This window comes from Nannospalax galili, unplaced genomic scaffold (assembly GCF_000622305.1).
Source record: "Nannospalax galili isolate Female #2095 unplaced genomic scaffold, S.galili_v1.0 scaffold290, whole genome shotgun sequence".
Taxonomy (NCBI): domain Eukaryota; kingdom Metazoa; phylum Chordata; class Mammalia; order Rodentia; family Spalacidae; genus Nannospalax; species Nannospalax galili.
Window position 1 is genome coordinate 2,473,422 of NW_008331486.1, and position 12,250 is coordinate 2,485,671.

At 39.1% G+C, this 12,250-nt stretch overlaps 1 protein-coding gene across 5 annotated transcripts in view; it reads right to left on the bottom strand.

Moving 5' to 3' along the window:
* Nr6a1 (nuclear receptor subfamily 6 group A member 1) overlaps positions 1 to 12,250 on the bottom strand; it is a 198,908-nt gene that overhangs the window by 146,374 nt on the left and 40,284 nt on the right. For 4 of the 5 annotated variants that reach the window (XM_008824611.3, XM_029559541.1, XM_029559538.1 and 1 more), the window contains one exon: positions 9,318 to 9,362. The exons of the other annotated variant lie outside the window; for it this stretch is intronic. In XM_008824611.3, coding sequence (XP_008822833.1) covers positions 9,318 to 9,362 — 45 coding nt within the window. The remainder of the gene's footprint in view (positions 1 to 9,317; positions 9,363 to 12,250) is intronic. 5 annotated transcript variants of the gene reach the window in all.

A 12,250-nucleotide genomic window follows, 5' to 3' on the forward strand; every position in this document is an offset into this window, starting at 1 on the left:
GAGGGAAGTCTGAGGCAGAAGATTGCAGTTCAAAGCCAGTCTGGCCTACAGTGAGATACTATCTCGAAAAAGAAAGTGTTTATAAAAGCTGCTTTGAAGTCTGTGTATGTCAGATCCACGTCTTGAGTTGCTCAGTTCCTACTAACTGACACCCCCCCCAATCCCTAGTATGGGTCAGACTTTGTCCCTTTTCATAGTTCATAAGTTTCATTATTGAATAGTGAACATTTGAAATAAAATAAGATTCTCGTGAGGTTGAGACAGAAGGAATGTGAACTTGAGGCCAACCTGGCCTACACAAGATCCTACCAATGATGGTGATGATGTGTTATAGTTGGTGGTAGCTGAAGATTTTGTTTTTCCACATTTCCTGAACTAAATCTATTAAGTCTGTCTCTGCTACAATGGCCAATTACTCATATCTCAGACTTTTCCCCTTGTGTTTTGAAAACCCGTTTTCCAGAGATAACCCCTCTGTATGCCTCTGCTTGTATAGCTTACTGTGTATTCAAAGACTGGTCAGACATGAAGTTCACCTACCTTGAGACCTTTTACTCTCTCCTGATGAATCTATGGTTAGAATAGGGAACATTACCTATTCCAGATCTTTGCTTTTACCTGGGCTTTTTGTCACAGTTCCCTGGAATTGTCTCATACTCGGGTTTTTGTTGTTTTGGTGCCCCTACCCCACCCACATGCTGAGGACCAAATTCAGGGCCTTGTGCTTGCTAGCGCAGACAAAATTACCAAGGATGACAGACATGAAAATGTTCCAAATTATTTCAAGACACCCCCCAAGGGATTTATGCATGTGTGTTAGGAAAAAATGGGACAAGCTGGACATGGTGGCGCACACCTGTAGTTCCAGCACTTGGGAGGCAGAGGCAGGCGGATCTCTGTGAGTTCGAGGCCAGCCTGGTCTACATAATGAGTTCCAGACCAGCTGGGGCTACAGGGAGACCCTGTTTCAAAAAGACCAAAAAAGAAAAAAAGAAAAAAAGAAAAAGGGGGGGGGCGGATTCCTTATGTATACCTGACTAGTCTGTTTCTCCACTATCTCAACAAAACTATAGCCTGAGGCTAGCAGATTTGTGATCAAAAAAAATTTTTAAATGGTGCTAAGAGATCAAATTCAGGATTTTGTAAATGCTATGTATACATTCTATCACTCTACACCTAAATTATATCTTAAGATCATCAATTTGAGCAAACAGTACTCCAGACTGAGCAAGCTACTTATGCAGCAGGAAAGCTGCCAGTTCATGGCCTGTCACACCAGGGCTGAACTACCACACTACTCAGAACTTGGGAGTAAAGGAAGCAATTCCTGCTGATCTTACCCCAAGGTCAGTGGTTTTCATAAATATATCCTTCTTCACTTGTAAGACTTTTGACAATTTTAAAACTGCTTTTTCAGGGGCTGGAGAGATGCCTCAGAGGTTAAAAGTACTGACTGCTCTTAAAGAGGACCCGGGTTCGATTCCTAGCACCCACATGGTAGCTACGAACCATCCCTAACTCCAATTCCAGGGGAAACCCTCTTCTGACCTTCACGGCATTTATTATTTTTATTTTATGTGTATGAGTATATCACCTACATGCATGTTAAGTGCACCTGTGTCATGCAATACCCACAGAGATCAGAAGAGGGCATCTGAGCCCTGGAAACTGAAGGTGCAGGTGGTTGTTGGCTGTCAAATGGGTACTGGGAATCAAACCTGCCTTCTCTGCAAGAGCAGCCAGCATGCCTAACCACTAACAGTTCTCTAGCCCCTTAAAGCTGCTTTTGAGAGAGAAGATTTGCTGATCTTACTCATACCAGAAATGAATCTCTTCATGCTTTTAGGAGTTTTAAAACTCCTAAGCACATACATGCAGGCAATACACTCATACACATAAAATAAAAATAATAAAAAAAATTTTTTTTTAAACTCCTAAGTACTAAAATCCTGATTTCAATGAAGTCAAAAACATACATATTTTCAGGGGATTATAGTCAAGAACCATAGCACCTGAATGGTCAAAATAAAACTATAATACACAGACACACACAGAGATACACACACACTCTCTAGGGAGGAACTTTACTGGAGAAAGTAGAAGGATAAAACTGTTCTGGAATTAATCATTTTCTTGTCTTGTCTTTTTTTCTTTTCTTTTCTTTTCTTTCTTGAGACAGAGTCTCCCTATAGCCCCAGCGGGCCTGGAACTCGCTATGTAGACAAGACTGGCCTGATCTCAAAGAATCTTTTGCCTCTGCCTCCCGAGTGCTAGGATTAAAGGTGTGCACCACCAAACCCCGCAGAGAATTATTTTGAAGTCCAGGACACAACAACCAAAAGATGTAAAAGTGTAATTTTCAATTCCTATTTCCCAAAAGCCCTAACTACTAGAAGTCATTAGTACCTTCCATGTGTGTATAGATTAGTCTTAGGACCCAACCATGGACAAAATCTCAGACCTTGTCCACCATATTGGGACTCAACAGGTCCTAGACAAAGAAATATACAATGTTATAGCTGACCCTGGCCACTATAATTAAGTCCATTAAATGAGTAACATGAAGTTTGAGAGACAAGGAAGTGAAACAGTAAAATGAATGTATTTTTAATCATTTTTCAAATATCTCTTAGAATAAGCTAAGGGTATAACCTCTCAAATTTTGAAGGCTACACTACTTTTCAGAAAATCTTGCTTTACTATTCCATTCCAAATTTTTTCAGCCTCCCTTGCCACTCTTCAGTTAGGGCTGTTGCCACCTAGTGGACTAGACCAATAAACAGAATACACCACCAACACATCATCACAGCTTCTCCTCTCTTCCCTTCCAAAACAAACCACTAGATGGAGACTTCAGAATCACAGATCTCCTGTACTATATAAAAACCAGATGGTAATTTGTGACTACACAAAATGCAAATACAGATTTATTCAAATAACAGGTATGTGTCCACGATAATGGGCTGAAGAAAAATAAAAATCTTTTACAGGCAACATACACTGGGTTTAAGATAAGCTTTGGCTAACAAAGATCATACCTAACAAAATACTGCCAACCTGTGTTCAGCAAGATAAGAAAATTATAATACATCATGACTAAATGAGGTCTATCCCAAGATTATATGGCTCATTTAACTTTCAAAATTAAGTAAATCACCACATCAACAAAATTTAAATATCAAGATACACAAATAGTATTTGAAGGTCTTGTCACTCCTAGCCAAACTAGGAATGGAAAGGGAATTTCTCAAGAGATTTTTTTTAAAAAACAAAAACAGCTATAGATAGCTTCCCGATTTCAAAACTGACTAAAAGGCTGGGTGTGGTAACATATGCTTGTAGTCCTAGCACTTGGAAAACTGAGGCAAGGGGATCACAAATTTCAAGCCAGCCAAGAATATATAGTAAGAGTACCTTTCTCAACAACAACAACAACAACAACAACAAAAAAAAAACCCGAAAGAACTATAAACCTACAGCCATAAAAGCAGTGTGATTATGGGCCAGGGGCATGCCTCAGGGGTAGAATACTTGTCTAGCATACATGAATCCCTGAGCTCAAACCCCAGTAATGCAAAAAAGCAATGTGCTATACCAACAGACTATTCATATCTGGCAAAATGAATTGTTTTTTCCCAGTACTGGAGATTAATCCCATGATAGGAAAGGCAAAAGCATTTTCTTGACAAAATTTTCCTCATTCAGTTGGGGGGAAGTTTTTTCAATACATGAAACTGGAAAAACAATATCCACATGCAAAAGAATTAAGTTAGATCTTACCTTACACCATATTCAAAAATTAACAACACAGAAGTAAATATAATAGCTAAAACTACAAAACATTTAGGAGAAAACAGGGGAAAGCTTCATGACAGGGATGATTCACCTTGATTGGCCTGAAGAGATTAGTAAACAGATTAGTAAAGCATACCTCTAGGTGTGTCTGGGAGGGTGTTTCTAGGAAGAATTTGCTGAGATGAGAAGAACCATCCTAGATGTGGATAGCAACATCACAGAGAAAATACTCATTACCACAAGCATTCTTTCTCTCCTTCCTGCCATGATGTGAGCTTCAACATCCACGCCCTCCATACCATGACACCCTTAAATTGTGAAATCATAAACTTAATAAATCTTCCTTACTCTGTCTTTATCAGGTATTTTGTCAGTGATAAAAACTATGACTAACATAGGAATGCCATGACCAAAGCTGTCAATGTGGTTCCTAGGCCTTTAAAACTGGCTCACAAGAGGAATTTGGAGAGTCTGAAGAAGCTAACTAGAAGTGATACTGGTGGAAGCTCAAAAGACCAGAAATGGCAACAGTAAAGTCTATGCTCATGAGGTTTCAGATAAGGCTGAAATGTGGGAAAGAAAGACTATGCTCATGAGATATCGGATGGGATGGAGGACTCTGTTAGAAATTGGACCAGAGGCCATTCATGTTACATCTGACAAAGAGCTTGCTTACATTCTGTCCATGTCCTGAGACTTTGTGGGACTCTAAGTGTAAAGGTAGCAGACTAATTCAAGCTGTGGCATAGTTATAGACAATTATTTTTAGTCAGGTTAACAATGAGAATCTGGAGCAAGAGTGGAGTCAAAGGCTTAAAAAACCTTACAGTCTGGCCCAGAAGGGTATGTTAAAAGCTGCAGGCAATAAATGCATGGCTGTCAAAGTCACTAAAGAAACCATATACTTTGCAGGAGGACACTACCAAAGATGTCTTAAAGATATCACAGAAATTGCCCAGACTCTACCCATTATAGGCTCAAAGACATGAAAATTTTAACTCATTTGAAAGCTCTTCCCTTAAGAAAAATCCCAGGAATCTAGCTGGTACAAGGCTGCCTAGGGAAGTAGATCCAACCATCCAGGTACTCATAGGTTGCTACAGCTGTAATACAAGGGGTTCAGCATCATGTGGGCAACACCAACATCTGCCACTAGCTTTGGGTGCTGTCCGCATGATGCTAGTTTTGCAAGTATGCAAAATCCAAGAATTGTGGAGTCTTGGGGGCTGTCACACAGATTTCGAAAAAAAAAGCCTAGGAAGCCAGGCAATGTGTGGCAGGGTCAGAGTCCCCACAGGAACCCTGAGAGGTTTATGCATAAAAGTTTGACAATGAAGCCAATGACACAATGGGAGATTCCAGGAAGTTAGAGATGCTAAGAAGAAACAACTGCTATGAAAAGATGTGAGTGGTAGAGTCAAATCAAGAGAGAGACTGTGCAGGCTGAAATCTGTAAGAAGTGGGAGATGGGACAGCCCAAATGCTTTAGTTTTTATACACTACTCAGATGCCAGATATAGAGCTATACAAGTTAAATATTTGCCCTGTTTGGTTCCTCTCTTGCTTTGTAGTCATTTCTTCTTTCTATTCCCCCATTCCTCTCTTCTGGGCAGAAAAGTGATTCCCTATGTATCTTGGAAGTGGGTAGCTTGTTTTTGATATTCCAGGCCATTCAGCCAAGAGTTTGCTTAGAGTCTCAGTAAAGAACTGAACTTAGATTCTTAAACAGTGTTGGAAGTGTTAAGATTTGGGGGACTCTAGGATAAAGCTTTATGAGATGACCATGCGCTTTGGGGAAGTAGAATATTATGGTTTGAATAGGAAATGTCCCCCACAGGTTCACAGGCTGAACACTTGCTCCCCATCTGGTGCCACTATTTTGGGAGTTGGTGGAAAGTTTAGACGATAAGGCATAGCTGGAGGAAGAGCATTTGGGGCGGCAGGGGCACTCTGAAGGTTCTACCTGGTCTCCAGGCCTTATGTTTCTCTCTGCTTCCTTTCCATCATGAAGTGGATAGTCTCTGGGCCTTTGTTTCTGTCACATCTTAATTGTGACCAAGCATACAACATGGGGCTGTGAGGCATTTCATATTCAAACCATAATAATTACATTAGTTTGGGCAATGGTTTTTGGCTATAATATCAAAAGCACAGGCGACAAGAATGAAACAAGTAAATTATGAGACTGGAAACATGGCTCAATGGTTGAGAGCACTTATTGCTCTTATAGGGGGTCCAGGTTCAGTTCCAAGAATCCACATGGTGGCTCACAACTGCCTATAACTCCAGAGAGGTCTCTTTTGGCCTCTGTGGGCTCCTGAACATACATGGTACACATGAACTCATGCAGACTCACACACATAGAAACTTTTTTTTAATTAAGTAAATTAGACAATACCAAAGAAAAATTCCAGGGCAGGGTATAAGTCAATGGTTGAAGGAATGATTCGCATGTATGAGGTCCTGGGTTTGATGAAAAACATACAAAAACTGAAAATGAAAAAAAATTTTAAAGCCATGCTAACTTACATACTCAACAAAATAAAAGGCAACCTTCACAATGAGGGAAAAAAAAACAAACAAACTTGCAAATCACGTATCTGAAAAAGCACTGTTACCTAGAATTTAAAAGACCTATATAACTAGGCCAAGTGTGGTGGCACATGCCTGTAATCCCAGCACTCAGGAGACAGAGGCAGGTGGATCTCTGTGAGTTTGAGGCCATCCTGGTCTACAAAGTGAATTCCAGGCCTGCTGGAGCTACAGGGAGGCCCTGTCTCAAAAAGAAAAAAAAGAAAAAAAAAAAAAAACCCTACATAACTAAAACAAATGGAAACCCCAAAGAAGATAATTTTTAAAAAGTACAAAACTTGGGGCTGGAGAGATGGCTCAGCAGTAAAGAACACTGGTTGTTCTTACAGAAGACCCAGGTTCGAATCCCAGCACCCACATGGCAGCTAACAACTGTCTGTAACTCCAATTTCAGGGGATCCAACAGTCTCTTCTGTCCTCCTCGGGCATGCACAACACAGGTGCACTTACCTACATGCAGGCAATATATGCATACACATTAAAATAAAAATAATTTTTAAAAAAGGTAAAAAAACTTGGAATAACCACTTCTGAAAAGACACAGATATAAAAACAGCCAATAAGCATCTGAATTTACATATATACATTGCAAACATACACACACATACATACACACACACACACACACACACACACACGGATAGCCAGACATGGCAATGGCAGTATATGCCTGCAATCCCAGCACTAAAAAAGCAGAGACAGGAAGATTATGAGTTCAGAGCCAACCTGAGGTACATGATGTATTTCAGGCCACCTTGGGCTGCATAGAAAAACTGTCTTGGCTGGGCATGGTGACACACACCTTTAATGCCAGTACTTGGGAGGAGAGGCAAGCATATTTCTATGAATTCAAGGCCAGCTTGATCTGATAGTGAATTTCAGGCCAGCCAGGGCTATATAATAAGACCCTGCTTCCAAAAAAAAAAAAAAAAAAAAAACCCCAAAACAACCTCTGTCTCAAACAAATGATACTAAAAATATTTAAAGGGCTAGAGAGAGGGCTGCAGAGGTAAAAAAGCACAGGCTGCTCTTCCAGAAGATTCAGGTTCAGTTCCCGGCACCCATATGGCAGCTGACAATCATCTGCAACTCCAGTCCTTCTTCTAACCTCCACGAGCATCGGGTGACACGGGTACACTTACACACATGCAGGCAAAACACTCATACACATAAAATAAAAATAAATACAAAGTTTAAAAAAGAGAAAACTAATAGAACAAAGCTCTATAAAATTAATATTATATTTGATAATGAAATTGAACTGTTTCCCACAAAGGTTAAGAACAAGAAAAGAACATCATTACCATCTCTATCTGCAATACATTGGGAGTCTTAGCCAGTGCAACAAGTGAAATAAACATCATAATCAAAAAGGAAAGCAAAAAGCTATCTTTATTGACAAGATGTGCACGAAAAAAGTCCTGGAGGATTTATTTTTAAGTTATTAACAGAACTACCAAACAAATTCAACAATGTCATAGCATACAGATTCAATATACAAGTATCAATTCTATACACTAGCCATAAACAGTTGGAAAATAAACTTTAAAACCAGTATTATTTATAATAGCATTAAAAACCAAAATACTTAGGAATAAGGTTAAAGGAAAGCAAGATCTCAACATTAAACTTTTTAGAACATTAATAAAAAAAAAATAAAGATACTAAGTAGAAAGATAGACTAAATGAACAGATTAGAAGACTTGCTATTATTAAGATGACTATTCTGTGTTTTTTGTTTGTTTGATGTGTGTGAGTGTATTGCCTGCATGTATATTATGTATACCCATGTTGTGCAATGCCCAGAGGCCAGATGTGTCGGATCCCCTGAACTGGAGTAATGGATGGTTGTTAGTCATCAAATGGATGCTGGGAACTGTACCCTGGGTCCTTTACAAGAGCAGCCAGTGCTCCCAACCCTGAGCCAATCTCTCACCTGGAGATGAGAATTCTTGAAAGGAGGATATAATTCAGTGATAGAGCACTTGCATGTACAAGAGCCTGGGTTTGCTCCCCAGCACCACAAAAAAAAAAAAAAAAAAAAAAGAGAGAGATAATTCTTCTGATAGGGTTAGTACAATTCAATAAAAATCTCAGAAATATTTTTGTTTTACTTTTTAAATAAGTTGATTCTAAAATCAAAAAATCAGAAAAAAATAAACCAAAATAACTGTGGAAAAAAATGGAGGCGGAGGATGAATATGCCCTGGATTCAAAATTATAAAGTTTTTATAGTACTCAAGACATTGTAGCATTTGTAATAAGAATTTAAAAGACTAATGAAAGAAAATACAAGAATCAACGGGCATACAAAAACATGAAAATATTCAATGAGGAAAGACTTTGACAAATGATAACCAGAAAAAAACAAATCTTCTATAAAAATCACTTTGATTCCTACTGTTAACATAAAAAATTAATTTGTGCTGGGCATGGTAGTACACGCCTTTAATCCCAGCACTCAGGAGGCAGAGGCAGGAGGATCTTTGTGAGTTCAAGGCCAGCCTGACCTACATAGTAAGTTCCAGGTCAGCTGGGGCTACAGGGAGACCCTGTCTCAAAAAAAAAAAGACCAAAAAAAAAATTAATTTGTGACAAACCACAGACATAAATGTAGCCCTAAAATCATAGTTTGCAGTAGAAAACAGAATTTGGTTAGACCAAGATTTCTTAGTGAAAACACAATAATAAAATGACTTAAAAACTAGATCTAAAAAATTTAATGTTCTAGTCATCATAAAACATTGAGAAAATATTCAGACTGTATATATCAGATGGAAGACTCACAACCAAAATATAAAAATACCTACAACTCAATAATTACACAAAGAATTTAGTAATAAATAGCCAGTAAGTACATGAGACAGTAACCAACATAACTGGCCATTGGTGGGCTTTGGAATCACATCAAGTTCAGTTCTGTCACTTACCAGGTGTGTGACCTTGGCCAAGTGTTAAAGCGTCAGTTTCCCCATCTGCAAAATGGAGAGAACAAGAGCTGAGAATAACTTCATAGAGCTGCCAAGAAAAGTAAATATTTTAATGACCATCATCATATAGTGAATGCTCACTAAATATTAGTAAAAATAAGTTGGAAATCTTATTCCTATATTTCAGCAGAGAAAGATGCAGGAATAACTATAGCAAGTAAATTCTAGGTAATTCACATATACTATGTTATTTATTTTTTCAAATAACCCCTAACAGGGACTAGTAGTCACAGATGAAGAAACTTGGCTTTACGGGTTCCCCATGGTCACTCAGGAAGGTAGTGACAAATGCCAGCACACAAACTTTCACTCATGTATTTTCTTTTTTTGACACAGAATCTCATTTATCTCCAGGTGACCTGGAATTCACTATGTATCCAAAATGATAATGAATTCCTGACCCTCCTGCAAAATAACAAAAAAAGAGGGTATTGGATCCCCTGGAACTAGAGTTACAGACAGTTGTTAGCCACCATGTGGGTGCTGGGAATCAAACCTGAGTCCTCTGCAAGAGTAGCCAGTGCTCTTAACCACTGAGCCATCTCTCCAGGCCCCTCTCCATTCATTCTTGGCACAAGCCATTTGACACAGAAAAGAAGGCCAATTCTAATGGCTGGATTCATGAATGGAAGTAGGGCTATAAGTAGACACTTGGAATATTTTAGGCATCCAAAAAATTTTAGGCATTAAAAAGATTTTTTTTTCATTTCATTTGGTTTAGTATGTACGTGGGCATGTACACATGCTAGGATTTATGTATGGAGGTCAGAGCATAACTTGAGGGACTTGGTTCTCTCCTTCCACCATGTGAGTTCCAGGTACTCAACTCAGATCACCAGGCTTGGTGGCAAGCACCTTTACCCAGCTGAGCTATCTCACTCGCCCATTATAGGCTTTTACTGTGTTCTTGGGCTTCAAGGTAGTTCCTGCTACCTTGAGAGCATTGATGTCCCTTCCTCAGAGAAATTTCAAGATAAGAGAATTCTGGTGTGGGTAAATCAGGCATTTTAAGAGGCTGTGGCAAGAAAAACTTAAGTCCAAGGCCTGTCTAGACTCTAGACTATACAGGGGGCAATAATAAGACCAGTTCAGGCCACAGTAAATGCTGTCTCCAATAAACTGGAAAAATAAGAATGACAGAATATATTAGGAATATAAAACCTGTGTTGTACTATAAATGGGAAAGTAGAGACTGAGGCTTAATTTGGTAGTATAGTTTTGGCAGCTAAAATGAGAGCTGGATTTTCATTAAAATGTATATATACCATTTTCTTTTTTCTTTTTTTTCTTTTTTTTTTTTTTTTTTTTTTTTTTTTTGGTTTTTTTTGAGACAGGGTCTCCCTGTACCCCCAGCTGTCCTGGAACAGCCTGGCCTTGATCTCAAATCTGCCTGCCTCTGCCTCCCAAGTGCTAGGATTAAAGGCATGGGCCACCATACCCTACAATGCTGGAATTCTTACTTTTAAAAATTAAAATGCGGCCGGGTGTGGTGGTGCACACCTTCAATCCCAGCACTTGGGAGGCAGAGGCAGGCAGATCTCTGTGAGTTTGAGGCCAGCCTGGTCTACATAGTGAGTTAAAAGGCCAACTGGGGCTACAGGGAGACCCTGTCTCAAAATAACACCCCCCCCCAAAAAAAAAATTAAATGCAGGGATCTAAGTTATCTTGTAATCCCATTTTCCCAAAGATACCACTGCTAATAGTTCATTATCTTCTTCTAGCCTGAAACTTAACATTCCATTACATAGATAACCATAATCTATCTAACCTATATTTAAACTTCTGAGTTGTATCAAACTTTTTACTACAGCATTTTACCCAAAGGAACAGCTGAGAATATATGCTTTGTGTAATGGTCATTTCTTTGTGGTAAATTCCTAACTCTGTAATCTTTAAAAAAAAATTTTAAATATATTATTTTTTTTTATTTTACATGTCTGAGATTATCGCCTGCATGTGTGTAAGTGCACCCATTTTGTGCAATGCCCTCCGAGTTCAGAAGAGGGCATTGGATACCCTGGAACTAGAGTTATAGATGGTTGTTAGCCACCATGTGAGTGCTGGGAATCAAACCCGGGTCTACTGCAAGAGCAGCCAGTACTCCTAACTGCTGAGCTATTTCTCCAGTCCCCTTCTTAAATTTTTTGATATAATTACTTTTATGTGTATGAGTGTTTTGCCTGCATGTATACAAATACAATGCCTATGGAGGCCAGAAGAGGGCACTGGATCCCCTGGAACTGGAACCATGGACTGTTGTTAACTGCCGTGTGGGTGCTAGGAACCAAACCCTAATCTGGAAGAGCAGCTAGTGCCCTTAACCACTGAGCCATCACTCCAGGATCTAAGTCTGTACTCTTAAATTTTATGTTTCTAAATTTTTAAACTGCTAAATCTGTAAAAATAAGCATAATCATTTTCAGTTTTGATAGACATTGGAAAGAGTTCTCATCCTCCTGCATGCCCATCAGCACTGTAAATTATTCTTTAACATAGGTGGTATATACTGAAAGGTGAAAAAAGACTGGCAGGAGAGGGAGGGTCCACAGAAGACTGGCTGCAAAGAAAAATGGGTAAAAGAAGCCACATGGGTTTGTGACAAACTAAGAGTACATGCCCAACTAAAAACCACTCTTGTGGTCAACAGATGCCACAAAAATTCAAGCTAAGGGATAACCTTAAAATGTATCAAGAAATTTGATAAAAGATTTTGAAATTCAAATTTTTATGAAACTCTTACATTAAATATTGACAACTAGCCGGGCGTGGTGGCACACACCTGTAGTCCCAGCACTCGGGAGGCAGAGGTAGGCAGATCTCTGTGAGTTCAAGGCCAGCCTGGTCTACATAGTGAGTTCCAGGCCAGCTGGAG